The sequence below is a fragment of the Ptiloglossa arizonensis genome, chromosome 2 (genome assembly GCF_051014685.1).
Source record: "Ptiloglossa arizonensis isolate GNS036 chromosome 2, iyPtiAriz1_principal, whole genome shotgun sequence".
Classification (NCBI taxonomy): domain Eukaryota; kingdom Metazoa; phylum Arthropoda; class Insecta; order Hymenoptera; family Colletidae; genus Ptiloglossa; species Ptiloglossa arizonensis.
Genome location: NC_135049.1, coordinates 32,052,428 through 32,077,733, shown reverse-complemented (window position 1 = coordinate 32,077,733; position 25,306 = coordinate 32,052,428). Strand labels below are relative to the sequence as shown.

The 25,306-nt window shown below is 53.8% G+C and overlaps 1 protein-coding gene across 5 annotated transcripts; it reads right to left on the bottom strand.

Moving 5' to 3' along the window:
- Position 1: 1 nt before the first annotated feature.
- Positions 2-25,180, bottom strand: Bicc (protein bicaudal C). Of its 5 annotated transcripts, XM_076305003.1 has the most exons (17): positions 25,070-25,180; positions 24,752-24,977; positions 23,417-23,741; positions 21,598-21,867; positions 20,680-20,723; positions 15,119-15,188; positions 11,314-11,393; positions 7,881-8,096; positions 7,310-7,549; positions 7,026-7,244; positions 6,172-6,472; positions 5,617-6,000; positions 5,428-5,529; positions 5,106-5,353; positions 4,585-4,813; positions 4,330-4,449; positions 2-4,176 (listed from the first exon to the last, which is right to left on the bottom strand). In XM_076305003.1, exons 4-17 carry the CDS (start codon positions 21,815-21,817, stop codon positions 4,058-4,060), a joined length of 2,592 nt encoding a protein of 863 aa, XP_076161118.1. In that variant the 5' UTR covers positions 21,818-21,867; positions 23,417-23,741; positions 24,752-24,977; positions 25,070-25,180; the 3' UTR covers positions 2-4,057. The 5 variants fall into 5 exon arrangements, with proteins under 5 accessions (XP_076161118.1, XP_076161119.1, XP_076161120.1 ...); XM_076305004.1 differs by lacking the exon at positions 23,417-23,741; XM_076305005.1 differs by lacking the exons at positions 24,752-24,977; positions 25,070-25,180 and having other exon boundaries at positions 7,881-8,093.
- Between the last annotated feature and the right edge of the window lie 126 nt (positions 25,181-25,306).

Sequence of the window (25,306 nt, the reverse complement as noted above, 5' to 3'; positions counted from 1 at the left end):
ATAGCAATACAAAATTTTCTTTATTCACTTCGATACAACGATTTCGATAATCCTCGACGTTTCCTACGAAACGAACGACAATTGGATCGGGTACGATTATTATTATTATTATTATTCGTTGCTTCTCGTAATTAATCGATTACCGTATAAAAATATCATGCTGCATTTAATCGTAAAACGATTAGCTCCTGTTCGTAGATCGAACGCGATACGCAACGATAGACGTTGCTCGTTAATTGATCGTTCGAGTGGCAACGGTTGCTCGAACGGGCGGGCACGTCTCTCGATTGATCTAGCAAAGAGTTATCGTTGGTACGGAAACGCATCGGAAATACGTTTGATCGAGCTCGGTTTCGTCCGCTTTCGTCCTCGACCTTCGACTCGTTCGGATTTCTAGCCGTTGGAATGTTTGTTTCTTTTCTCTTCTATTAATACGTAAACGGTTAGCGAGCGAATGGAACGTTGCGACGAATCGATCGGTCCTTGGCCGAATACTCGGGTCGTTTCGTTAGGGAAAGCGCTTCACGAGAGAGAAAAAAAAAGAAACGATCGTTACGCCGATTCGAGAACGCGTCGCGCAACTACCCGCTACGGTTAACCCGAGATGTGTAATTATTAACGCTACCGTGTCCCGTTCTCGTAATACTAAATTTGTTCAATCGCGGCGAGATTATTTCTTTTCACCACCACCCCCCTCGTCTCGATTTCTTACAGGCGTTGGCGAAAGCTACGTCGAATCGAACGTTATCGTCTACGTAAACGCACTCTGTTCTTCCCGCGATCGAACGGAACGCGAGTTCGTTTTCGACGAAACGAAAACACGGGATAAAATACGTAACGTTTCGGAAAGGAAAACGGGACGCGACGCGCACTGTCGTGGTTTCGGTGTCTAATCGTTTCCGTGTTCTCGAAACCGAATTATCTCGACGGATAGCAAGCACACTTTGCTAGCTGTCTCTTCCTCTCTCTCTTTCTCTCGCTCTCTTCTCGTCGGTATTGTATTTCCGTCTTGTAAAAATAATTCCATCGCGAACCTAGTTCCCACAGTAGGTGTCCGCGCGTTGCAACGATCCGATTTTGTTATCCGACGCGAAGATCGCGCGCAAGAGAGAGAGAGAAAGAGAGAGAGAGAGAAAGAAAGGGATTGAGAGACGCGTCACGAAATTAGTCAGTAGGAAAAACGAACAATAAGACGGAAGAATATTGTTTCGGTTCGTATCGCGATGCTCGAGCGCTAGGCATTGAAAAAAAGCTTCATTGTCGCGTCCTCGTATATCGTATTCTTTTTCTTCCTTTTGTTTTTTCTTCTTTTTTTCATTTTTACTAACTCCCTCTGTAATCTTAATTTCCGTAACAGCTACTTTATTCGCTAAATCGTGCAAAATTAGTATATATATATATATATATATGTATATATATTAGATAGGAACATCGAAGAACAGTGACATATCTATCTAACGAATTTCTGGAATTCTGATCGATCGCGCGAGGATCGCGAAAAAGAAAAGTACGCGCGAAAAACGAACGAACGAACGAACGAACGAAACTCGCGACGCGGGGCAATCGTATCTATCTCGCGAGTATCGATCAGGATTCGCCTCGAAAACAGCGATCGACGTTGCAATTCGAATGCTCCGGGACGTTCCAACGCTATCGCAAAAATAAAGAAAAACAATAATTCCTCGCTAGGAAGTTGCAGCGAGTTCGCCAAAATTTTTTCTTTTTACCCGTCGCCCGATCGTTGCAACGATCGCACGAATCGTAAACGAGCGTGTTCTATATTATACTTAACAGGAAACGAACACGGGGAACAGGGACGGTCGGACAGTCTTGTTACATCACACACGCGTAGAAAACACATAGCACTTCTTCTTTTTTTTTTTCCTTTTTCTTTTTTTTCGTTCGTTTGAACTTCCTAACGTTTCGATTACTCCCTTAGCACGCGATAATCGTGCTGCGCCAAACAAGAATAATTTATGCATAAAAAGACTTCGCAAAAGACTTAGTCAAGAACTTTCAACGGTAAAATTGTTCGCTAGGCATTATTATTATTATCATTATTATTATTATTATTATTATTATTACTTTTTTTTTTCTTTCTTTTTTTTTCAATCGATAAAGCTCGGCCGCGAGAGACGTTTTCGTTCCCGAGTTATTCGTACCGACCGACGGGGAAATTTACATTGCTGACGATATAAATCAATTGGACGTTCGAATCGCGTTTACGGGAAAGTAAACGTCCGTTCCCGAAATATTGTTGTCGGAGATTTCCGGCGAGAGGAGAGTCCGCTCGCCGCTCGACTGGTTTCTGTTCCATTTCTGCCGACGGAAACGAAAAAAAAAAAAAAAAAAAAAAAAAAAAGAAACCGTTTAAAATATCGATAATTTGCATCGAGCGAGGTATCTTACTTTCGTAAAACTTGCTACCCGTGTAAGCTGGAACTGCGAACGCGCGCGTACGATTCAATTGCAACAAAAAAGAAAGTTTCTCGAGTAGTTGGGCGTAAAAAAAAAAGAATCGGGTAGGAGAAGTTACGACGCGGCCGAAATCGATCGATCGTTTAGCCGCGAGAGACCACGTCGAACGTCGATCGCGCGATTAAACTCGAATCGGAGGTTCGAGGGTTCTTCGAGACGGTTGTTCGCGGTACCGATGTTTACGGAGAACGAGTATTCCGTACCGAGACGGTACAGAGACGTGCCCGAGCTCGACGATAACGATAACGAAACGACGCGAATACCCTGCGCCTAACTCGAATCGAATATTATTATTCTTCTTCTTATTCTTATTCTTATTATTATCGTCGTTGTCGTCGCGGCCGATTAAACGGCAAGGGACAACAATACGACGCAAGTAATCGAACATCGAGGGGACTCCGTAAATAAATTATTTTCACCAGCAACAATAATACCTAGGATCCGGGTCTCGCGTTCTCCGTACCTTGTAGGTCGAAGCATCGTCGAACATCTCGAGGTCGCGTCGTTCGCCCTTCCGTTCGCTCGCGCGGGAAACTATAATGTTCTTGCGGTTGCGCGGCGTGCGTCCAGCGACTTTCGACAGTGAATAATAAATACTTTGTTACTTTGTAAAACTCGAAAACGCGGCTGCGAGCAGAGGCCCCCCTCCTACGTCCGTTGGGGCGTCGCGCGGGCCCCGCTCGCCCGCCGAATTTCGAGCTTAGTCGAGATTAAATATTTTAACTTTGCTACGGCGAAAGCTCGCTGAACGCACACGGGGGACAGATCCCGTATCGGCCGTCGCGTATCGAGCTCCGAAGCTTCGCTCTTCCGACGCTTCGTTAATCTAATTGAACCGTTATTATCACCGACTTACACTCTACGCCACACAAATCACGAACCTCTTCACCGTTACACAGAGAAAGACACGATGCGCGAACGCGCGCGTCGCGCGACGCTCCCTTCCCACCCTTTGAACCCCATCGAGGCCAGGTTCGGACGAAAAGCATCGATTCCGCCCGTTTCGTCGAGCCCGAGCCCCCTAACTCCCTCCCCCTGAGCGTCGCTCGACTCGGGGGAACACACGTTTCCCATCGTTTGGCAACGTGAAAAAAAAAATATGTTAACGAAACGAAAGTAGCAACGAGCTTCTTAACCTAAGGCACCGATCCGGGCCCGTGAATCGAGGACTGTGGGGATAGCGAAAGAAGAAAAAAAAAAGTGAAAAAAAAAATTTGCTCGGGAAGCGGTCCTCGATCGGAAAAAAAGAATCGTCCGAGCCGATCGGCGTCCGGTGCCTGGGTAATCGCAAATTAACTTACTAATTAATATTCTCTCTTGACCCCTCGAGCCGGGGCCGGTACGGGCCCGCGTGAATTCGTTCGATTGTCGATCGACTCGATCGTTCGCTCGTGTCCTCGAAACGCGAGGCGTTCTTCGAGTACCGCGCTCGGAGACAATGGTTTTCCGTTTCCCATTTATCCGTTCGCGCGGATCAATTTATCGCGAGAGACTCGCCCACGTCTCTTCTCGCGTCCGAGTCCGCATCTGTTTTTTCCTTTGTTTGTTTTTTTTTTCTTTTTTGTTTGTTTGTTTGTTTTTACCACTTGGTGTCCAGATTGCACTTCTCCATCGACGTCGACGTCGTTGACGCGGTCACCTTGCGTTCCGCGCCGGGAGCCGCGCTGCCGCAGAACGGACTGCTCCGTTTGTTCAATTCTGAAAGTAGAAAACGGAACGCGCGCCCGTTCGCGGGATAAGGAACCTTTTCGGAGCGCTCGCGAGCCGCGAGAGACGATTCGGTGCAACGTGCAAGCGGATACGAGAACGAATGCGATTCGGCTAAGCGGGTGACCACGGTTTTCTACGTACCAGCTATCAACAGCAATATTTTGCGCCTCGCGCCCCAAGCGGATACACCGATCTCGCAGAGATCCTTCTCCGTCAACGAGGGAAACGTAGCCATGTCCACCTCGTGAGACGTGAACAGGCCTAGCGAACAAACAGAAAGAAAACACAAGCGGCATGTATCGGCCAAGCGGGACAAGCTGAAGCGGGAACGCGTACGAAAAAGCGTGCGATCGTCAAATATCGTTTCTCGTTAGTTGCCTAACGTATTCCACTCACGTATGTATTTTTCCAATCCGACGCTGGACAGTATGCTGGTCAAGTCGTTGTACTGGTGCGACGTGATTTTCTTCAGATGCGAAGTGGGCGTGTGTTCCATGTAGTTCGAGCTGATGCCGATTTGTCCAACGCGGTCTTTCCCGGATCCGATTCCGAAGTCAATCTCCCTGCTGAACACTGGCGTCGTTGGTTCTTTCCACAAATCGGACGGGTGGGGGGTAGTCAATTCCTGCGATCAAAGAGGACGATATCCAATTCGAGGAACCGATTCTATACATCCGCGTATTTTTTACGCCTCGAAAACCCTAGCGACCCAATTTACTATTTTTCTCTATCAAAAACCCATCGACCGATTCGAAAGAACCGGAACCGAACGATCCGATAGGAAGATCGATGAAAAAAGGAGAGTAACGCCCGATCCGCGTCCACGCGTTTAACTCGTCGAAGAAATCGAATCACTCGATCGATCTTTTCCTCGTACACTCGTTGCACGGTCTGGATCCGTTACTCGGTTCGCTTACCTTGCTCAGGTCGGTCGTACTTATGGGAGGAATGGATCGACTGAGCCCGTAGCCGGACCAAGAAGAAGTGGGGACGCGATACTCGTTGGAGGAAGGTTTCGTTTGCATCGCTTTCACCGATAGGATTTTCTTCTGCTCGTAGTCGAAGGGAGCAAGATTCTGCTGCACAGCCATTTCCAACGATTTCTTCTCGCAGCCTGGTGCTCGTCGATCGGTCACCGAGAGGTCGGACAATACGCCGGATAAATCTGCAACGAATACGAGAAAGGATCAGCCACCGTGGTCGGATCGCGTCGAATCGGTGAAACTCGACGTCGCTCACCTAAATTAGGACTAGTCTCGGTAGGATTGACCGGTGACACGTTTCGAGGGCTGATGGCGGGACTAGATAGAGAACTGGAGACGCTGCTCAGCGACGAATAAGCTGTCGGAAGAAACGAAACGGATGGTAATTATCGTAAACGTGGACGAATAACGCTCGTAGCTGTTCGTAGATCGAAAGGAGACTCACCGCTGCCTTCTTTGCTGTCCGCCAACGAGCTGCCGTTCAATCCGTGAATACTGTGGAAACCAGCGGCGGTGGACACGCTCGAGTGAAGCTGTCCGATGCCGGTGAACGCGTGGTTCTGCAATCCGTGAGCGTGAGCGGGCATCGCGTTGTTGTGCATCACGTGCTGCGTCGTCAGCAAATGATTTAGATGCGGATACGGATAGGTGTGATGAAGCGGTAGCGGCGAGAACATGGACGGTATCGAGGGCAGGCCCCAATGAGGCGACAAGCCCATCGGGTTCGGCGAATGGGACATCGGTGACACGCAATACGGTGGATTTTGCGTGTTTACCGTCAGCATGTTCGACAGATTGTCCGACAGACTGCCGACCAGGTTGTTGCTACCTGCGCGTTCAACGTGCCAAACAATCGAAACGACTTTTAACCCTTTAACGAAACGAACGTTGCTTTCCGTTCGATGCGCGAGATAGAGATGATCATTCTTTTTTTTTTTTGTGTACCTCGACACGAGTGTAAATTCGTCGATAATCGTAACGTTAAAGAAACGATGCTCACCAGCTCCGTTGGGCGAGCCTCCTTGAAAGATATTGCCACCGTTCGGGACGTGGTAGGTGGCCGGGATCTCGGCGTGCACCCTAGGCTCGTCCAAGCCCAACAGTTGTTTCCTCGCTTCGTAAATGTTCCCCGCGTTACGTTCGATCCCCTTGATGATGACCGAGAGCGTGCTCTGCTTCGGCTTGTGCCTCACGTTTATGAATACGTCCAGCGACTGCATCAGTTGGGAAATGTTCTCCGTGTCGACGGACGACATGGAATCCTCGGGAAGATCGAACATCAGAACCAACGGCAGGGAGCCCTGAATAGCAAAAAATTCGCCTCGGTTTCGCGAACCATCTTTCATTCCGATCGTTTCTTTCGGTAATCGTGCCCTGGTTTTTTTCAATCGTCCGATGCGTTCTTTCGTTCCCTTATCGAGAATCTTCTCGATTGAATTCTCTATTTTTTTTCGGTTAAAAAACGATCGGAACGGTACAAGTCGCGAGAGAATGTTTTCGCGAGCGATATTTCGCCGAAAGAGATTCGCGAGGGTTATCGAAACGAGAACAGATACGCGTGCAAAATACCGACGGGTAAGAGGTCGTACCCTGTGCAGAAACAAAAAAAAAAAGAACGACGAAACGGTTCGAGAAATACGTTCCACGTTAGAAGAACCCGTCGGTACCGTTCGAACGATAATTCGTTGTAAAATGTACGCGCGAAACTATTTCCGTTGGCGGAGAGTTAAAGGAAACGTTTCCCTCCCTCGGAGCCAGGTCGACGAACGAGAAAAACAACGAGAGGCAGAGATAAGGGGGTCCTCCGATTCCCGATAAGGGAACGCCGAATCGCGGCGAGCAAACGCGACCTACCACTAACTGTTGCCGGGCCAAGTAAACGTTGTGGATGCCACCGGTGATCGTGATGTTGCTCTTCTTCAAGCTGGGAATGTTTGGATCGCCGGCGTCGGGGAACATGATCTGCGTCGCGGTGCGCTGCATGATCATCTTCAAGTTGCCGCTCTGTTTCCCCAGCACGATGCTGTGATGTTGCGGCGAGATCTCCATCGACATTTGTACTTGTATTTGACTCTACGGAGGAGGAGAAACGGTTGCTGGATAGACTCCACGGACGAGGAACTCTCGATCGTACTCACAGCTAGGTTTTGGCACATGTAGTGAATGAGTAGCACGGTAGCTTCCTTCACTTCCGAGACCTCCCATTCGCAGCCCTTCACCACGACCAAAGTTGCGTGCAGCTTCGGCCTGGTGCGGAACATCACCTGGACGTTGTACTTCTCCTGGATCTTCACCACGTACGGGGAGGTGGAATCGGGCATGGACTGGGTCGCCCCCATGATCGGCAACTCGAACGAGAAGATCAGGGGCGTAAGATTCTGGAAAGACGATTCATCGATCGGAGGAACGTCGTTGGGTAAAAAACCCCACCGAGCGTATATAGTACGTGGACAAACTTTGCCACAACATCGACCCGTTCGATCCTACTAACGCTTCTTTCGTACCGGGCATCGTTAATAGCATTTCCTCTAATTAGGTTATATCGTTACATCGTAGCTTCCACTCCCCGACGTTACTTATCGTATATACTTTTACCGTTCCCGGCGCGTCCGCCGGCGTGCATTATTTTTCCTCCCTTTCGCGTCGTATCGTTGGTTATCGCATCAAAGAGCGAGCCCGACGAAAAACTAACAACGAGATCGTACTCACCCTGACTCGAGCACGGGCTCGCTCGACACCCTCCATTTCTCCGGCGATGGATACTTGATTGCTCTTCTCTTGGTGATTGCTACGGTTACTGTCCGGGAAATGGATGTGACAACCAGTTTCCTCCATCACTCGTTTGATCGTCAGACCACCCTTTCCGATGATGTGCGAATGGTCGGTATAGCTAACGTCCAGCTTCATGGTCACTCGGTTGTTCTGCTGCGATAGAAATTCGATGATCCGACGACGATACTCGTACGTCCCGGTTATCGTCGATACGCGTAGAGTTCGACAACGGTTTCGCGACCGAAATCGCAGGAAACGACGGAGGAAATGGATCTCGATAAACCGACCCACGAGCGGACAGATACGGGACGTCCTCCGACCTCGAAACGGACGATCGCTGCGAACGCTTCGAAAAACTAACGAGCGACCAGCCGCGGATTATCCCGTTCGGTTGCTCGCGAGAGAACGGCCAAAACTTCGCGGAAAAGATACTCGGAGCGAGTTAGACCGCTCCGCGAAACGTTTCGAGTTACTTTCTACTCGGGCTGTGTTCTTCGATTCATCGTACGAGCGCGGTGCAATTGCGTCGCGCGATTTCCAAAGTTCTTTCTTCGCGATCGAGATTTTTTCTTCGCGCGACTCTCGTCGTTCACGAGGACGCGGTACATCGGAGAAAGACGCGAGGAACTCACCAGGGTTCGGGAATTATCTTTAACGCGGTTCTCCACTCCCTGCTGAAATTGCGTTTAAACTTTGGCAAAAGCGAGTTAAATATCTTTGCAACTGCGGGACACTGGAGACCAGAGTCTCCGTTACAACGAGAGATTCAACAGAGTCGAACCTGGCGATGGACGTCGATCGAGAGATGGACGGTTTCACGTTTTGTTTTTTTTTCTTTTTCGTATAAACGTTGCGTCGCGGACGTCGAAGTACGCGACACCCAGGAGCGCCGCGGCGCGGGACTCGCGCGACTCGACTCGACTCGACTCGATTCGACTCGACTCGCGGCGACCGTGCGCGACTCGAAACCTCGAACCGCCTATCGAGCGTTATGTAAAAGCCGGCGCGATAGCTCCGGCGATCCGCGACACGGTAACGGTGTCGAGAGTGCAACGCGCTCGCTGTTTTGCACGGCGTCTCCGAGCCAGAACCAGCGCAGACCCGCGAGAGTCGGAGGAAAGTGAACGCGGCTTTCGATCGTTGCTTTCCGCGCGTCTCGTCCGATCGGCCGTGCAACTCGAGGGATACGCCTCGGAATCGAGCCGAGCGGAAAAACCTCGACGAATACGGACCGTCGATGGTCTCGAATCGCCTCGAACCGCCTCGAATCTCTCGAATATCGGTTTACACGCCGGCTGGGATCCGTTCTATCGCGACGACTCGGACGATAAAGCGAGCAACTTCGACTCGGTATCTCGAAGCTTCTCTGAAATCGTCCCGGGTGGAAATAAATTCAACGTAGCGAGCGTTGCGTCGTTCGTCGCGCGAGTTATCGCGATAGACGCGACTGGCAATCGCTCGCTCGTCTCGTTGGAAACTCGAGTTTACTCGGTTCTGGACGTTCTCGGTCGCAGACTCCGCGCGTAGAACGCATCCCCACCGATTTTCCTCGACGCTTTGCTCTTCTTTGTCCGTTCTGGTATCGGATTCGAAACCCCCGAAAAAGCTATCGTCTTCTCCGAATACCGAATCCACCGGAACGCTAGATCGCCGGGATATTCCCGGTTGTTCGAACGAGCGAAGAAACGCGCATTCCCGACGATAAGTGGAATCGCGCGTCATCCAGTCGGCGCGTGTTACGCATCCGAGACGCAACGAGTAACGTTTCTCTCCTCGATTCCCCGTCCGTTTCGAGCTCCCCCGATCGACGATCGACGATCGACGATCGATGCGAGCAAGGAAAGAAGGAAGGAAGGAAGGAAGGGAGAAAAGAGCCGTGCGTGTCGACGCCGGAGCTACGTCGCGTCGGAGATAACGGTAAGCGGCGAAGGAAATCGTCGAGGCGGACGATTCGGGCCGGTCGACGCGGTGCGGAGCGGCACGGCGCGGCGCTGCGCAAGACGTCTCGCTTTCTCGGCTGGGAATTCGCGAGACAACGTCCGCGTATAAATAGAACGGCTTCTTCCTACGTGGTGTCGGTCTCTCGACTCCCTCTTTGCTCTCGCGGTGACTGTTCTCCCCCAAGAGAGAGAGAGAGAGAGAGAGAGAGAGAGAGAGAGAGAGAGAGAGAGAGAGAGAAACAGAGAAAGGGAAACGATCGGAGAACCGTGGCCGCTTACGCGACCGGCGATTAAAAAGAAAATCCCGAGATCGCGTTAGAAAACAACGACCCACGCCTGCCGAAGATGCCGGTAGAAACGGGGCGAAAGTTTCGCGGCGATCCAACGGGATCAAAGGACCCGAGAGAGTACAGCTGCCCGCGATATTTCTGTTGGAACCGTGCGTTGACCCGCTCGCCTCGAGTCTACCGTAAAACGACAAACGGGAAAGAAACGCTCTCGTTCGACGCTCCAGCGTCGTCGGGCACGGGTCAACGGAGACCCGGGGGAGGTTACCTCGCAAGCCGACGCCTAGCGTTGCACTCGGCGTTCCTTCGTCGAGGAACCTATTCCACGCGAAAATATCGCGATCGCGAGTTCTACGGGCAACGAAATCGATCGATCGATCGCTTTCCGTACATCGCGAAGATTGCAATTCAATCGATTTTATCGACGCGAAAACAACAGCGAAACGGGATCGTTCTCCTATCGCGATCGATCTTGCGCTCGTCGTTATTTTGAAAATACTCGTCACGAGTTACGCGACGCGATCGATCGACGCACGAGATACGCGCGCGTAAATCTTATCTGGCTCGCGATTTTTGCGTTTTCTCCTCGCGGCGGGAAATTGGCCTCGTCGGTTCTCGAGGATGCGCAAAGTGCGCGCAGAGTGGGCGCAAAGTGTCCAGCAATTTGTACGAACGTACGTTGATCGCGTCGTGAACGTCTTTCTCCGAGAGAAACGCAAAAATCGACGATCGTTCGTCGCGCGCGACATGGACAGACTTTGGTTTCGGCGGAGAGTGTTTCTCGGAAATTTACTTGCCGCGGGTTCTCGATCGGTTGAAGAAAAAACGAGTCGTTGAAAAATCGATATCGCGATATCGATCGCAGCGGCGCATTGTTACAAAGGTCTCGCGCTCGCGTCTATCGTGGTACGAGGGATTATCTCGCGATAACGGACGGAGAAATGTTCGTACGGTGCGATCGATTCGCCGTGCCGAAAGTCAAAAGCCGATCGACAAGGTCGTCGCTAATCTCGCGACCGACGCAACTTTTTCGGTAAAATTCAGCGAACTCGATCGATTTTCCGTACAGGAGAGATCCGACGGAGTTTCCGGTCGAATCGTCGTCCACTCGACGAACGAGAAACAATGGAAAAGTTCGCTTACCCTCGTGTCCAAAATTTCCATTATCTTCTCCTTGGCGGCTCGCACGTCATCGGGTCGACCCGCGACCTTTATATGCGGATCTGTAAAAGAACGGGCGAAACAAATTATGCAACAGCGCGCGGCAATACGTTGTTGTTATTACTGCGAAGCGAGCACGAACGGCACGAAAGGCGACTAGGTAACGGCTTTTGATATTCTCCGAAGCCGAGAGCTCCGCGAGCCTCCGTTCTTCCTGGATACGAAACCGCGCTCCGAACTCGAGGACGATGACGCGTCGTCGCGGAAACCTCGAATCGTTCGAGGATACGAAACCTATCGAAAATTCCGCTCGCGAAGAATATTTCGCGAAGCGGTTTCTACGTTTCGCGATCGCTTCCATTCCCCGGCTCCGATTTAAAGTCATCGACGCTATCTGATACGAGCCGTATATGCAAAAATCAGGCCTCGCATTGTCGGCGATAAGGAGTTTTATCGTTTTAAACCTCCGTCGTTTCGTATCTGCGACGCGCGAGTACTTCGAGATGCCTTTAATTGGCGGTTACGACACTTTTTCCCCTCGTTTTCGTTTCTTTCGCGGCAGTGTCTATTTACACGAGCCGTGTCGCGGCGATAAACGTCGTAACTCGCGCGGCAATGTGTTTCGATTACGATTATCGCGAAAACCGCGAGGAAACGAGCGTGGCCGACGAGCGACGTACGGACGAAAAACTCGCGGAGAACCGAGCGGAAAATTCGTCGACGCGGTCTCGGCCGATACCGAGTCGGCGTTGAAAAAAAAAAAAGAAAAAAAAGCAGGAAGTCGAGCGTCGCGCGGAAAGGATGTCGTAATCGGTTCGGTCGAGGGAAAGCCGCGGAAACTCGCCGGTTGCTCGTCAAAAACCGTACCTTTCTTAACCGCGTAAACGTTTTTGCCGCGAGGAGTCCGTTGCTCGCTTCCGCGAACTCGCGAGCCGCGCCTCGAGCGCTGTTTCAGCGAACGCGGCCCTAGTCCGTCGCGCGGAATTTTTCACGCGAAAATCGATCGATCCGCGAGGATCCTAAAAATACCGCGAGGAAGAAAAACAACGCCGGTTGTTGCTAGGAGCGAGCGGATCGCTCGCGGGGCCCGAATCGAAAACGATGACCCAGAAATAGATCGCGCGCGACCTTCGCGAGCGCCACGTACAACGACGATAAGAAGACCCCGTCGATCGCGATCGATCGCCACCAACCGTGCAATTTTCATCGCGATTGCGCAACTCGCGTCAAACTCGCCTTCCGTTCTCGACGATTCGCGCCGATTTCGAACGAAATTCGACCGAGTCGTCGATCCGTGTGCGCGACGATCGTAACCGAAATTCTAGTCGCGAACGAGCAGCCTGTGAAATGGTATTCTCGAGTAACGGAACGTTCCGACCGATAGTAACTGTGGCGTAGCAGCGAGCGTAGGAGGTTGATAATATTTTCACATTATTTTTTCGCAACTCGCCGATCGGTCCGTGGCCGTTACTCGCCAAATTTCGTTGGAATCCCCTCGTAAGTAGGATCGCGCGAATAATCGAGCTCATCGATCGTCTTTGCGAGCTAGCGAGCGAATTTCACGGCTTCGTCGCCGAATTCCTCGGCGAGGTTCGCTCGGACGGATAACGGGTGTCCGTTTTTCGAAAGGAAAGGGGGGAACGAAACGTTATTCCGTACGATATACCATTTCGCGTTGCCACGAGTTATCTCTACGGGCGACGTATCGCGAACCGACTTTCGTAACGCCACGATTTTCGCCGAGCCTTCGACCGAAATCGAGTCGCTGGATTCGATTCGCTCGGTCGCGGCCGAAAAAAAGGCGTCTCCGTTCCGCGGCTCGACTTCGACGATCCATTTCTTCGTTCAACGATCCTTCGACGAACGGAACGCTCGAGCGCGGCCCTGATTCGCGAACGCGCGGCAACGTAGAAACGAGTAAAAAAGATATTTCGTCGAGACGGGACCGTTAACGACGACCGAGTCTTTCGTTCTTGCGTAACTCGGAAATCGTAACGCGCACGGTCTACGAACGATCGCCGAGCGTTTACGAGTCACCCTGTACGCGAACGAACGTCGAAGCCGACCGAGAACCGACGCTCGTTCTTCGATGGATCGACCACGATTCGCGACTCCGTGATTTCGATATTTGTTTCGATCTCGATCCTTTCGCGCGTCCGTTCCAAAAACTGAACGAATCTTACGTTTCGGCGAACCCTTTCCGCGACGAGAAAGAAAGAAAGAAAGAAAACGTAGAGCGTCGTCGAAATTCCGCTCGGCGTATCGGTGCTCGATAAATTCGCACCCGATCGGATAAGCAAAACGGCGAGGACAGCGATGACGTGGCGGCCGTTCGAAGTTAAAACGCTCGCGATAAAGAAATATTTATCGTTTTTTAGACTATCGTCGTTTCTCGTCGGACGTATCGCGCTCGCGAAGTAAATACGCGGGTACCGATATCGCTCGCTCGCTCGCTCGCGAGTAAATACGGGCACGGGGTCCCCGCGGCGGCCGAAATTCGAGCGATCGCGAACAGGTCCGAGACCGGAGTCGAGGAGTCGAGGAGTCGAGGAGTCGAGGAGTCGAAAGCGGAATAATTGTATCGCGGAACGCGTGACGCGGCTGCCGGGTCTACCGTTCGATCGAACTGGGACACGCTCGGCGAACGAAACTTTGTCGAACTCGCTTCGTTTACTAATAATTCCCGGGACGAGATAACGGTTCCTCCGGCGTTGGAACAACAACAACCGGCCGCGAATTCGGTCGAGTGGCGCGCGCGAACGAAACCGAGCGCGCGCGTATTTTTCCGATCGAACGAGTTTCCTTCGGGGGAGGCGAGAGAGGTTCCTCGGCGACGAACGCAGAAAAGCAGCGGGAGGTGGGACACTCGGGGACCTATTTATACCGGATTACGCGCGTTGTCACGCACAATCGGTCCGTTCGATGGGAGGGCGCGTAGAGGGAGAAAGAGAAGGAAAAGGAGGCGGAGGAGGAGGAGAAGGAGGAGGTAGGAGAAACGCAACAGCTGTTCGGGTCACGAGGAAGGGATGAATCACCGAAAAGTTTCCACGGCTGAGCGAGGCGAGAGAACGACGCCGCGTTTCGATTCCACGGTTCTCGAGGATTTCCGCGAACGCGGGCAGCCACCGCGCCGGTTTCCTACGGTCGGGTTTTACTTGGCCGAGGCGACACGCGCTGCTGCGCCGGAGCAAGCATGCGAGTCGTTTCGTAATCACTTTCGATCAATGGGTGCGCTCTAATTAATCCCGCGTTCGCGGGAGCCGCGGGAAGTCCGCGGTACGTCGCGATCCAGAGATCGAGGAACGAGCGAACACCGGTGGAACGAGAGCGCGGGTTTCGTCCGGCACGCGGGCCGTAAATAGCCTCTCGTGAGAAATTACGCGATACCAACGTCACCGTGGACGAGCCATGGCGACGCAACCCGGAGGGATTGACGTAATCGCGCGACCGCGCGCGTGTAACGAGATTCGGTCGATAATCGAGAAACGCGCCGATGCGCTCCAACGGAACGCTCCAACGGACCTGGCCCCGGCAAGGTCGTCCGAGTCGTCGAACCTGCGAACCGACCGCGACGCGTTCCTTCCTTCCCGCCTCTCGGTTTCCGGGTGGACGGGCCGCGCGACTCCTCGAAACGTTTTCACGGTGATCGCGGTCGACTCCGGTTCACCTTTCGGCTCGCGAAACGCGAATCCCCGCGCGCCCGCGCCCGCGCCCGCGCCGCTGACCGAACCGATCGAGCGAGCCAGCCACGGCGAACGTGCCGCGAGCAACGCGCGCGCGCACTTACCTTTCTTCGACTTTGCTCCGATCTTCAGTCGGGACGGCCATGTAACGAAGGTGTTCGTTTCCTCCATAACCTGCAACAAGCAAACAACCGACTCAACCGGACCGAACGGTCTCCTCGCGTCCCCTCGCGAAAGGAACGTTCCGAAAGCTGGCGAAAGGCGATCGCGGACGAAACGTACGCGTTCCTTTCGCGCGATCGCCGTTCCCGCTGATCGGCGAACGCCCTCGAAGCCGCGCTCGCGCTCGCGCTCGCGCGCTCCGTTCCCGACGGTTACCACGGTCATCGTTGTCGAGCAGCCGCCTCTCGATCGTTGAGCTTCGGTCGTATCGTCCGGTGAATCGTCTCCAAAGTTAGCGATAGATCGAAATCGGTCGCGACCGGTAGCGGTTAAAAGGACAGTTGGTTGTAGGGTGGTGTTTCTGGGCTCGATTCGCGGTCACGGTTCACGTATCCTGGCTGCCGTGGAGAAGGCCGGGCATGGCGACCGTCGCCGATATCTTCGCGCCGCTCGCGCCAGGGTAGAAGGAACCTCGCTGCGAGAGGAGAGACCACTGCTCTCCCGTTGATTTACTTTCACTCCGGCTCTATCGAGACCCGCGGGACATCCCGGTGCGTTGTCCGCTCACTTCATCGCGGCTGGACGATACGCGCGCGCGCCCGCACGTTCGCGCGAGCGACCGAGAGATCGGACGATTTTTGCCCCTCGCGGCTTTTTGCCGCGAAATTTTATCCAAGATCCTTTCACTGGGAAACACTGCCGGGGGCCCCCCGAGCGGTAAGCGGTAAACTCGAGCGGACCGATTCCTCGATCGCGGTGAACTTTCGCGCACTCTTTTCGCACCTTTGGCGAAGCGACTCGGCGATCGAGTCGCCGATCGAGCGAGAAGGCGAACGCGATACTAGACTGGTTTTCACCGCGAGCGGCGGTTCGTCGGTTCTCGCGACTCTCTCGAGAGAGAAAAACGATCCTCGCGTTGCACCGGGCCCGCGTCCGTCTCTCGTTTTTAGCGCGTCGGGATCGCTGGCACGACTGACTGACTAACAGCGGATAATGTAACGGGACGGCTCGGTGAACCGCCTCCCACTCGCCGGGCTGTTACGACTCCGTCCGTCTCCGTTCGTCTCCGTCCCTCCACCTTCCTGCTTCCACCGAACCGACCGCGCGCGAGCGAACAACCTAGACTCCGACGGACGCCAAGACAATCTCTCTCGCTCGTAAACGACTAGCCTTGTCTCGCCTCGACTCGCTTCGCTTCGCCTCGCCTCGCCTCGCTTCGCCTCGTAGCGTCGCGCCGCGCCTCGCCACTGTTCGCCGCGACCGGACCCAACGACGCCGCTGGACGATTTAAAGACCCAGCCGAACGAACAGGTAGTTCCTTCGCGAACTCGCCCGCCGACCAGCTGCGGGACCTCCGCTCCCTTTCGGACAGGTGCGCCCGAGACTCGCGATTGTCCCGATTCCCTTCGAATCGTCTCCTCCCGAACTCGCGGAACACCGATCCCCGAGGAAACAAAACCGAGCCGAGCGGAACGGATTCGACGCTCTCGGGACTCGCTCGAACGCGTTCCTCGAACGGGACGCTACCTGGAACTCCGAGCGAGGGAAATTTGCGACCAGGTACGACCGTAAACGTCGCACCGAGCCGATTTGCCGTGGTAAATCCCCGCGAACGAGCAACGGGGAAATTTCACCGTTCAAAGTACCCAACGCGTTTCCACGAAGTACCGATCGCCCGGTAAATGCGCCCTCGAGGTACGAACAATGGATCGGGTCGAGGCCTCGGTACCCATTCACCCTAGGATTTCGAAGGTATCGCGAGGACGAAAATCCTCGAAGACCGCGCAACGAGCGAACACCGAGGAACTTTACACCGTTCCCTATCGAAACGTGTTTCGATACTTGCGCGAAGAATATCGATACGCATCGATTGTACGCGGCACGTACGATCTCCGATAAATTCGTGCTCGTTTCGAGAAATTTTCTTACGGACCGACGACGCGATCGTAATCTTGTTTTCTACCGCGATTCACGACGCACCGAGAAAGCCGATCCAACGATTATGTTGCACCTGACGACGGAGTAGACGCGATCTAACGCGGTACCGATTCCGAACGAGCAATCTCCCAATTGAAGAAAGTTACGCGAACGCGGAACGAAACGGGCGTCGATTCTTAAAAGTATAAATACGGTTGTCGGTGTTCACCCGCAGGTACATATCGAATTCCTCGAACGCCATCGGCCGCGAAGCGACCGTGCCGAGTACACGCGGAATACGAAATCTTTCGACGAGGTCCGGTCGTCGGTTCGACCTTCGGTGCTGATCGTAGCCGTTGTTAACCGAACTCGGAAAACCGATCGATTCCGCGAAACGTAGTCCACGGTTTCCAGTTTTCCCGAAGCTCGCGCGATACGCTCGGAGCCGCTCGCCGTGGATCCGGAAAAGTTGGCAGCGACGGCGGTGGGGATAAATCGAGCTCGAGGTCCAGTGACTCTCGCTAAAATTACGTGTCGCGTGTAACGCGGTATTTCGGGAAGATCGCGAACACCGGTCCCCGCGGCGCGACGTACGTTGAAAATATTCCGCGAGGGAACCTCGACTCCTTTTGGAAAACGACGCGAGCCGAATTCTTCCCTTGGCTGTGCCCGTGCACGCGACCCTGGAGAGGCCTCGTCGGATGGCGTAAACAATCGCGCGAAATTTCGAGCCCCGAGTAGGCACCTCCGGTCGAGGATGCCAGAGAAATTTGTCTTTTCCCTCGTAAATCGCGCTTTCCTTGATCTCGCGGCTATTAATCTCCCAGCTGTTGATGTCGCGACAGTGTTAATCGCGATACGAACGGTGAAATAACCCTCAGATTGTTCCGGTACGCGCATAGACGTTGTTGGGCGCTATTTTTCGGAACACTGAATTTCGCGCCTTCGAAAGCGCAAAAACGAGTTTACGATTACTTTTCAAGCGCTCGGGAAAACATTGTCCACGAGGAAACCGATACCATCGCGGAGTACGTAGATACTCGGTCGCCGACTCGTCTTTCGCAAAGTCGCCCGGTTACAGTGTCGTCCCGATACAATCGGATCGAAAATAAAAACTATTCCGTTCGATTCGTTATCCGGATCTTTTCTTTCGTTGGAAGCAACGTCGTGCGTATTTCGACGCGTGCCGAGATGCGTCGTTGACGCGGTCAGTCGCGAAACGAGACCACTGCGTTGGAAATTTATACGTCGTTTAAACTTCTCCCGCGTTTCGTGGCGATTTTTGTGTTTCGTTGGACGCGCGATCTTCCAGAAATTGATAATATCGAGATCGTTCGCGAGCGACGGGTATCGAAGTCGATCGATCGACCACGCGAGTCACGAGCGTCGCGGAGAGAAAGAATCGGTACGAATCGAAAGCAACGCGGTAAACAAAGTACTCGGACGGCGAGTATCGAACGCGGGAATGGACGAATGGAAAAGAAGAATCGATCGAGGAACGTATTATTTTGCTCCGGGCGTTTACGTAGCGCGAGACACGTCCATAAACGGATGGAACGGTGTTCGTTCGTACGCGAGGCTCGACGCGTTAACGCGAAAAGGACACGTCGCGCGAAATCAAACAACGCGGGTTTATCGAAGCTCGAGGCGAACATAATTTACGGAAAAAAACCGCGGGCACGGCGCGGTATGCTCGTGGAAAAGCAAAGATTTTTCGAAATTCCACGACACGTGGATGGATCGCCGTCGTCGACGCCCGTGAAACGCAAACGAAGCCGATCGACGCGATTCGTCGATACGTCCAACGTCAACGCGTCCCGTATGGAGCGCGAATGTTTTTTAACGCGGGCACGAGAGGCAGGGAGGAAGGAAATCGAGCGTGTAGCGCCAAGTTGCGAGTAAACCCGGTCTATAAATAATCGAGCGGTGTATTTCCAGGCCCCCTTTTACGCAACGTGTCAACGATAAGGATAAGCGCGAACGTTGCCTTCGAACTCGTTGGCGAACGCTCGCTCCGTTGCATTTGTCTACGTGTTCTACGACGCGTACTCGCTTCCCGAAGCGAACGCCCGAGTTCTAGCCGTGTTCCGTGCTCGCTTTTCGATCCCCGAGCATCGTTACGAACCGCGCACGGGATATTTTTCGATAGGTGGTTCGCGCGATAACGCGCGATCGATTCTCTCGGCGTAAACAACGAGCTTCTGCTCGCAATTATCGTCGTTGTTATCGATATTATTTAACGGCGTTCGTTCGAGACTCGGTGAGAGACAGCGCGCGCAAAACGGGACGACGGAAGCGGGCGCACGAATCTGCAAAGTATACGGAAAGATCGCGATACGAGCGTGAGACCCGATCGCGGGAAATGGCGTCAACGACGGATCGACCCAAAGAAACGTAGGAAGGAAGGATCGATGTAGATTCACCGTAACGATCGATCTCTGTCCGAGTGGTTTTCGATTTAAATAGGTCTCTCGGGAAGAATCTGTACGCGTGGAACGACGTCGCGAGACCCTCCGCGAACGAGGACGCTCGAACCTCGATGCATCCGCGAAACCGCGTTCGTCAAGGTGGAGCGTCGAAAGCGTCGGTAGCGCGAGAGAACGAATTATCGGCAGTCCCAGGGGGAGAGGAGTGGCGAGGGGAGGGCAGGGGAGGGGAGATCGCGCAAAAATAGCCTCGTTCGGCATCGCATAATCGCAAGGTCGCGACGCCGAGCGCGACGTCCGCGCTCAATTCGCGAAACGTCGTTGAATCGATCGCGACTCGGTTTTCCAAAAAACGAAAAAAAAAAACAAAACAAAAAATACGCGACGCGCTCGATCGTTGATCCCGCCTCGCGAATTTCCCTCGAGGAGATCGCGATCCCTTCGATCCCTTTTCACCGATCGTGGACGAACCTCGTCGCGAGAACCGTGAGTTTACGCTCGGTGTTGCCCATCGATACGAGCGACGGGGGAATTGCGCAATCGCGTTATCCGACCATTAACAAATTAATCGTAAGAACCGAGGGGACGGGAGCGGGACACCGTGTTATCGATGCCGGCGCGTGTTTTCGCCGACGATGAAAATATCGAGCAGCGATACGAGTCGACGACGTTTGCCCGCGCAACGAACAACCCGAACGACGGATTGGAGTCGCGTCGCGGCGATAGACAGACCACCCGGACTCTTCTTAACCTTTTTAAGCTCGACCGGCACACTTTACCGAGAAGATTCTTAACCTCTATGGACTCGCGCGACACGGTTTTACCGAGGGGAAAAAACCTGTCGCGCGTTCTTAATCGCCGGTAATTATCGATAACGGGTTTAAGATGGTATGAAAAAAAAAAAAGAGGAGAGCAGAAACGAGATATCCGTTGGCAAATATTCGCGGCGCGGTGTTGTCCGCTGAACTCTTCGACCGCGAAGGATATTTACCGGCGAAGCGCTACCGACGTAAACGAAACGCGTTCGGGAACGCGTTCGCGCGTACATCGTGGTCGAAGGGTCGAAGGGTCGAGGGACGCAACGAGAACTCGCGCAGGGCGGAATACTCGTTGTCGATTCGTTGAACGTCGGTCAAGAAGGACGATGAAACGCAACTTACGTTGTGAAAAAACGTGTCCGCTGGCTTCGGTACGTCGCTATCACCTGTAAACAAAAAAAAAAAAAACAACCGTACGGTTAGGGTACAACGAACTCTCGACCCTTTTTTCTGCTTTCTTTTTCGCTACATTCCTTCGTCGGAGGAACGTACGCGTGGACACCCGAATCGTTTAGCGGGGCGACGTGGCGATCGACGAGGAAATCGACGACTCGCGAACGAGAACGATTCTCCTCTGTCCTCTGTGGATATTTACGGCGAGTCGCGGCGACGCTCGAACGCTCGGAATCGGAAATATGACGCAAGATACGCGCGCGCGAAACAACATCGAAATATTTTCACCGGCCGCGAGAAACGTTCGCGAAACCTCGGTCCGATGTACGAAACGCCGCGAAGGTCGCGTTGGAAAAGAAAACGAAAAAAACATTATGTAAAATTGATACACGGACGGCCAAGTGTGCGATGATTTATATCGGGTGGGCGCGCGCGCGCGCGCGGCGAACTCTTTAAATATTGGGAGCGTAATCGCGATTCGTCGTCGCGGTTGTTCCGCGGCGTAACGCGTCGCCGCGTAAACCCGCGAGCGTAACTCGGCCCCGTATCGCTCGCTACGTGTTCGCGGACTGCAAGAGTTCGAACGCGCTCTCCCCGATACCGTGGAAATCGAAATTCGAGCGTAAATACGGCCGAGCGCGTTCCTATCCCGATCAAAATAAACGTTACGATCCAGGGAGCGGGAGCGCGGCATCTGACAGTCCCCGTAATTCCGTTTACAAACAAATAATCTATTTAAATCGTAGCGCGACGTGACTTCCCCGTGCCATCCGAAGCGTTTGGGAACAAACGTACGTACACGGTTACGTGGCGTCCGGGAGGTCGAATTTTATAGGAGAAATCGACCCGTTGATCGGGGAAGCTCACCTAACAACATCTGCTCCAGTTTGCGACGATCGACGCGAAATCTCTCCTGGTGCAGGTCGTCCGGGTTCCCGATCCCGAGGACCGCCGCGATGTCGCGTAACTCCTCGCGGCTGTCGAACCCCGACTTCCCGGAAACGCTGGTCGCCACGGTGCCCTCGGACGTCTCGGACATCGTCTCCGTCGCTCTTCTCTCGTTTTGTATCACCTCGTCGGGTCTCATCTCGTCGAAATTCCTCGGTAGTCGCTCTCCACCGATCCGTCTCGATCACTCTGCGAAAGATAGAAGAGATGAACGCGAGTCGAACGCGGTTGTTTCGTTCTTCGAAATGGTTCTTCGGTTCTTTCCGCGGAATGAGGGAGGAGAATATCGTAAGCGAATAAACGCGAATCTCGTCGAGGGAGTATAGGTAGAGGCGCGTTGGTCCCCGTTGGTCTTTCTCTGTCTCGGTTGGTCTCGGTAGCGGGCGCGATCGCTCGTGGTTCGCGTTTCGCGTTTCGCGTTTCCCTATTTCCCTCCCCCGTATCGCGAATAGATGCGCGTTGGTTTCGCTCACTTGATCGTTCGCGGGTCTCCTTCGATATTTCTGTTTCCGTGTGCGTTGCCGCGACGCACGGTAGTGGCGACTGGAACGGGAGGCACGGTCGTTGTCGGCAACGAGCCGCGCAAACGGAACAGAGAAACAGGGATGCCGGTGAGCGGTAGCGCCACCGCCGATTTCTCGGAATCCGAGCCGGATTTCGGAGAAGAGACCCGGCCGGTCGACCAATCGGAGGCCAGCTGCCCCGGCGACGATTCACTCGACCGTGGTTTTTCTTACACTCCGAGCGAACCGCGAGACCGCGTCGTCGTTGTCGTCGTCGTCGTGGTCGTCGTCTATGTCTATCCTCTGGCTTTCTTTTTCCCTTACCCGGCGCGTTCCCTCTCTCTTTCTCGGTTCGGCTCGTCAACGTCTCCGTCGTTGCCGTCGCTCCTAGACCCGACACCTCTGCCAGCGAACGCGGCGCAAAAAATTGTTTTCACCGAAGCGAACGCGCGTACACGAACGGCCGCGTGTACATGACTCATACCGCCTCGACCGTTCCGTCCGAGCAAACAATGCATTCGCGATTACCGGCCGACGCGCTCCTGCCCGAATTTCCGCCTACGACTCGCGACTCCGTCTCCGTCTACGTCTACGTCTCCGTTTCCGTCTCCGTCTCCGTCTACGCCTCCGACTGCACCGAGACCTAACCCGACGGGACCGAATTCACCTGCTTTTCCACTTTCTCGCGCGACCTTCTCTCTCCTTTCACCCTTCCCGCCCGCTTCCCCACTCTGCTCCGTCGTCGGATCGTTCGGGTTCGCGCGACACCTTTGATTTTCGTACCAGCGAACGCGAGCGAGCGAGCGAGCGAGCCGAGTCCGAACGAAAACGCTCACCCGGTGTCCGTAGTTCTCTTCCCTACGAGCACCGGGGAAAACCACGCTTTTCCTATTATTTCTCTCTGTCGTATCGTTCGTCGCGAGTTACATTTCGCACCGATGTGCATCGTACCGCAAACTTTGGCAACGCCGACGTCTCGATCGAGTAGACTCGTTCCCGTCCGAGTCGATTCCTCGTTAAACGTGTACGAATATCGTTACTCGGATCGGGATCGAGAGAGTTTTCGAGTACCACCGCGCAACGTGTTCGCCGCCGAAAGCGGTGTGCTCTCCTTCGACGAAGTAAAACGCGGTGCTCGGGCTGGGTGAAACGAGGAAGTCGGTGCACCGATCCCGTCGTTGCGCGGAACGCGTCGAAAACGAACACCGACTCGAACCGAAACCCGCGATACGAACCTTGGCGAGAGTCCCGCGACGGAAGAGGTCGAAGCGTATCCTCGTCGAAAGTTCGACAACGGTATCGAAGACGAAGTCGACGAGGTGAACGACGAGGAAGCGACGTGACGCCGACACGGTCCTTCGTCACCTGCTTCCGGCAACTGTTACCTCGACACGGTCGCGAGAGACTGCTCCGAGGAGAGCGATTCTCCTCTTTCCGTCGATCCTCGTCGCTCGATTTGCGAACAACGATCGCGACAACGGTGCCACCCGATCAACGCCGATTCATCGATCGAACACCGAGATCGGGATACCTCTCGCCGAATCGAATCCGCGGCTCTTTCTACGGCAAAAGAAACAATAATAATAATAATCGAAAGAAATTCCATCGCGCGAACGATGCTCTCGCGCGTGTAGCGCGCCGGCGACCGAATCGAACGACCGACTTCTCTTCGACCCTTTGAACGCGTACTCGACGCGAATCGCGTCGAGAGGATTCCACCGTCGAAATTCACCGAAAACGCGGCACAGTTTCAACCGTGGTGTTCACTCACGGGAAGTATACTCCGTAACCCGCTTCGAAACTCCCCGCGAACCGTAATTTTACTTCACCAAAGTTTTTATCGACTTATCGAAACGTTCGATCGTTTTACCGCGCACGGAGCACGTTCGCACCTTTGTGTTTACTCGCGACTCGATCTTATTAACGGTTCGTACTTCGATCGAACGGTGCCCGCGGAAGGAAACGTTGGAACGTACGGAGAAACAAAGAAATACGCGCGAGCGAGAAAAAGGCGAATCGCGCGAATAAAACGTTCTCTCTCTCTCTCTCCCCCTCTGTTGCTCCCGGTGGTTTCTTTGGTCGTCGAAACTGCGCGCTTCCGAGATAGGTACGTGGCAGCCGGGACCGCGGCGATAACGATGCAAAAAGAAACGCGAAACGGCGTAAAGTTACGAAAGATCTCCCGTGACTCCGCAAAAGTACCTACGTCTCTACTCGGGTATTTCTGTGATCTCCGTTGAGTCGGAGCCGGGTGTTGGTAGGGCCGGGTCGAGCCTCGCAAATTTCTCGTCGAAGCTGCCGAGGTCGCGAAGCCGACCCAACCGCCCTGGAATCCCGTTGGTTCGGAGCCGCTAGGTCGACTCCTCGTAGCTCCGCTCTTCTCCGTCCGGCGGACTTTCTTCGCGAGTTACGCTCGTCTTCCGCTCGACGTATCGACCGTCACGAGTTCTCCGTGCATCGAGAGAACCGCGCCGAGAACACCGACCACCGCGCGTCGATTTGAAAGCCGACCGACTGACGGAGGAAGTACCGAGAAACGCGAAACAACACCGCATAATGCTCGCACTCACCCGTGCCCGTGTCCGCCTCCGCCTCTTCGCGTGCATGCACCGACCGCCTTGCCTTATCTTGCTCATTTTATTTCTCGCTCGAATCGCGCTTTCGCGTCGCGCGCTCTTTTTCTTTTTCTTTTTCTTTTTTTTCTTTTCTTTTCTTTTTTTTTTCGCGCGCCCTCGAGAACTTTCGCTTTCGAACGCTCCTTTTTGCTCCTCCCTCCCTATCCCGCGAAGAACAGCCCTGCAAGTCAAAATACATTAGCGACGGCGGGGTTCGGGATCGCCTCGGCGAACGTGACGCGTGCAAACGGTTCCTCGCGGATAAAGACTTACCCACTTTACGCGGAAAAGCTGCCAGTAATTAGTCGGTGGTCCGTTCGACGCGACGCGCTTTAAAGGTTTCGACGTTCCGTTCGCTGCACGACGCACAGGATAACTCGTGCGGGTTTTCAAACGGCGTGGAACCCGCGACGGCGATCGCGTTGAATCCACGATTTACCGCAAGAGGTCGCCACGGTTCCGTCGTTCGCGTCGCTGCGACCAGGAAGAGGTCGCTCGATCGGACAGTGG

Excerpts from the sequence above, each read along its gene's own strand:
- Bicc (XM_076305003.1), bottom strand. The coding sequence starts at position 21,817 with ATGAGACCCGACGAGGTGATACAAAACGAGAGAAGAGCGACGGAGACG. Across the intron at positions 8,097-11,313 it reads TGGAAATTTTGGACACGAGG|CAGAACAACCGAGTGACCAT; the intron begins GTAAGCGAACTT and ends TTTCTATCGCAG. Across the intron at positions 5,530-5,616 it reads GGACAGCAAAGAAGGCAGCG|CTTATTCGTCGCTGAGCAGC; the intron begins GTGAGTCTCCTT and ends TTCTTCCGACAG.